The 3,488-nt window shown below is 35.6% G+C and overlaps 1 protein-coding gene across 4 annotated transcripts in view; it reads right to left on the bottom strand.

The window, feature by feature from the left end:
- Positions 1-640: 640 nt before the first annotated feature.
- LOC144959645 (tetraspanin-9-like) overlaps positions 641-3,488 on the bottom strand; it is a 36,815-nt gene continuing 33,967 nt past the window's right edge. For all 4 annotated transcript variants that reach the window (XM_078892302.1, XM_078892305.1, XM_078892303.1 and 1 more), the window contains exon 8: positions 641-2,889. In XM_078892302.1, coding sequence (XP_078748428.1) covers positions 2,836-2,889 — 54 coding nt within the window. In that variant the 3' untranslated portion in view covers positions 641-2,835. The remainder of the gene's footprint in view (positions 2,890-3,488) is intronic.

The raw sequence follows: 3,488 nt of genomic DNA on the forward strand, positions 1-3,488 counted from the left end.
TCGGGGGGACTTGCGTGAAGCAGGCGTCACAGTCTTCCTCCATGCCTGCCTGTTGCTAGCCCTATGTAGCAGCTCCGGAACCGACATCTCTGTCCATTCTTTTATTTTGTCCACCCACATCTTCCTTTGGCGCCCTCTTCTGCGCTGGCCTTCGACTATGCTCTGTAGGACTGTCCTGCTCAGGCTATCGTGTCGAGTATGATGTACAAACCAAGACAGTTTTCTGCGCTTCACGGTCACTAGAAGAAGATCTTGTGGGCCTGACCGAGCTTTTATTTCTTCCAGGACATGCGTAGCAGTCTTCTAAAGCACTTGGTTTCAAACGCCCATATGCATCCATTGTAAGTGTCCAGGCTTCGCATCCGTACAACAAGGTTGACAACACCAGTGATTTATACAGTTTGACCTTTACATTAAGACTCATGCTACTTTTCCAAATCTTTGTTAATTCAGTCATCACTGATGTTGCCATTGCAATTCTCTTTCGAATTTCCATTGTGCTAGTCCCATAATATTAGCCACGTCTTAAAAGTACTTCCAGGGAGATGTGGATTAATTACAACCCTTGAGCGCCTCAGATTTAGGTGATGGGAGACGCCAATCGCTATCATTAAATTATCTACAATGAAGTCTCGAGATTAAATAAACAATTTTTATTGAAGTAAATAGTTGATACAATTCCCCAAACATTTGATAAAATACGGCAGCAAAACGTGTACAGTACAAAAAGCACAGATGTGACCAAAGTGATTCTAGTCTGATAGAAAATTAATCTAAAAGCTTCAAAAAAGAACAAAAGTACCAAACACGGAAAGTTTTGGGCTCAAAACCCTCCTTCAGTCAACAACAAAAAAACAATAAAGATATAAATACATGACTAAATTCCAGATAGACGACAGCGATATTTTTTTTATGTCCTCCCTGTAGAAAGATTTTGATTCAAACAGCCACTAGATCCTGAGCATCAATCAAAATGTTAACACAGACGATTGTAAAATATACATAGTGTCATCAGGAGCTGAGGTTCAAATCCTTCATCAGTGTGTTAAAATAGTGTGATAAAAAGTTATGGACCGTGTCTGTTTGACATTTTAATGAGGGTAAATATGGAATCATGGAATAATAGGATTGAGTAGTCTGATGTCACGTCCACCCAACAACCAGCAGCTTGGTTGTAAACAAAGAAAATCGGTACTTTTCATTCTTTATGCTGGCTAGAACTTGTTAACATGTCATTTGATCAGAATGTATAATAGCCAAAATATGATAAGATTTATGTTTTTGTCCCCTGGATACACATGTTGCTTCCGCCATTTTCTCGATAGTTTAGAACCAGTTACTAATTTACTATGCGTCATTACGAAAGAAGTGACGTCACGACTGTTGCGTCCTATTGTCAAGCATTTTGTTGACTGAAACTAAGTGGCCAAGGGGACGAAAGAAGCTAAATGCCAACATTTATTTTGATATGTTAACGATTGGTAACGCTCGACCCATTAATTGGCAGTTGTTTTTGTAAGTAGATGTAGTTACATTTCACTCGGATTACCATTAGCAATTTATTATGTGCTAGGTAAATTAAAACCCTCTCCTTACCAACTACAGGAAAATCGTCACATTCGTTACAATGCACGCAACAACTTTCTCATCCGATATTTTTGCTTCTCATGAAATTTGAATAAAAACTTGACACTGTATTGTTGAGCTCATTTTGCTGAACAATATTATGCACCGAATGTACTTGTTAAATCTTCTTTTTGAACGATAAAAATCTATTTTTGTGTTGGGTGGATGTGACGTTTTGGGAAGTTTCTGACACTGGCCGTACGGAGAGAGTTAAATAATACGGTTTTTGACTGTTTAAAAAAAACATATACTGGATTTCTAAGAGTTCTTTTCATATGTGATTAATTAGTTCCACACAGCCGCGTTCAGAAGTTCTTGTCACCTTCGTCTTGACTTCATAATGAGTTAAATGGACTGATCACATTGGATTAATAAATTGAAACAAACACATTAACAGTTTATAATATAATATAGATATATAATTAAAACAGAATTAAAAGCCACGAAAAATTCTAAGAAAACACTAATACACAACCACAAATTCACACATCACCCCCCCCCCCCCCCCTCTTCCGTCGCTCTCTCTCTCTCTCTCTCTCTCTCTCTCTCTCTCTCTCTCTCTCTTTCTCTCTCTCTCTCTCGATCTCTCTCTGTCTCTCTCTGTCTCTCTTTCACACATACATACACACACACACACACACACACATATACACTTCATCTCTCTCTCTCTCTCTTTCTCTCCCTCTCACTCTCTCTCTCTATCTCTTTCTCTCTCTCTATCTCTCTCTCCCCTCTCTCTCTCTCTCTCACACACACACACATACACACACACACACATACACACAATCTAACATACTCACAGGAATAACATTCACTCTCAAATATATTCCAAATCGTTCTATCAATTCATTAAAATGCGTTAAAAATAAAACCAGATTGTAATGGAAGGGGCTTGGGACTTGGAATAAACTAGAGAGGAGCTCCTTAAAAAGGCAAAAACACCAAATATAAAAGCAGTAAACTGATTTCCTCAGCTCACATATGAGCCAGGTTATTTTGCACTGTTAGCTCTATATGCTGTTTATAGAAATCAATTATTCCATTTGAAATTGACAATAAGTCAGTAATTTGAATTTGTTTTCGACGGATTTGACTCCGATCCAAGTGGTTTTTAAGGCGCACCATTCTAGTACAAAATATTGTATATATGGATTAATAGAACAGTTAGTATGATAATTGTAATAATTCTGTATTGTTGGTGGGGACATCTTAGTCATCGTTGGCGCGGTGACACAGGAAGAAGGCCAGGGCCGATAGAATCAACTGGTTCAGAGTAAAGAAAAAAGGAAGAAGTTTCAAAGTTTATTTAATCTTAGGCTTTCGTCAATAACTCATGCAATTTGATGACAACATACATGAAAGTGATGGAAAAGATCAAAAGGTAAATGAAACCAAAGAATAAAATGATACGATTTATAACCACAACAATACAACAATTGTAATACCACCAATAATAATAATAATAATAATAATAATAATAATAATAATAATAATAATAATAATAATAATAATAATAATAATAATAATAATAATAATATAATAATAATAATAATAATAATAATAATAATAATAATAATAATAATAATAATAATAATAATAATAATAATAATAATAATAATAATAATAATGAAGAAGAAGAAGAAGAAGAAAGAAGAAGAGAAGAAGAGAAGAAGAAGAAGAAGAAGAAGAAGAAGAAGAAGAAGAAGAAAGAAGAAGAAGAAGAAGAAGAAGAAGAAGAAGAGAAGAAGAAGAAGAAGAAGAAGAAGAAGAAGAAGAAGAAGAAGGGAAGAAGAGAAGAAGAAGAAGAAGAAGAAGAAGAAGAAGAAGAAGAAAGAAGAAGAAGAAGAAGAGAAGAAGAAGAA

The sequence above is a fragment of the Berghia stephanieae genome, chromosome 14, assembly GCF_034508935.2.
Source record: "Berghia stephanieae isolate SIO BIC M18660-M18661 chromosome 14, UCSD_Bste_1.3, whole genome shotgun sequence".
Taxonomy (NCBI): Eukaryota; Metazoa; Mollusca; class Gastropoda; order Nudibranchia; family Aeolidiidae; genus Berghia; species Berghia stephanieae.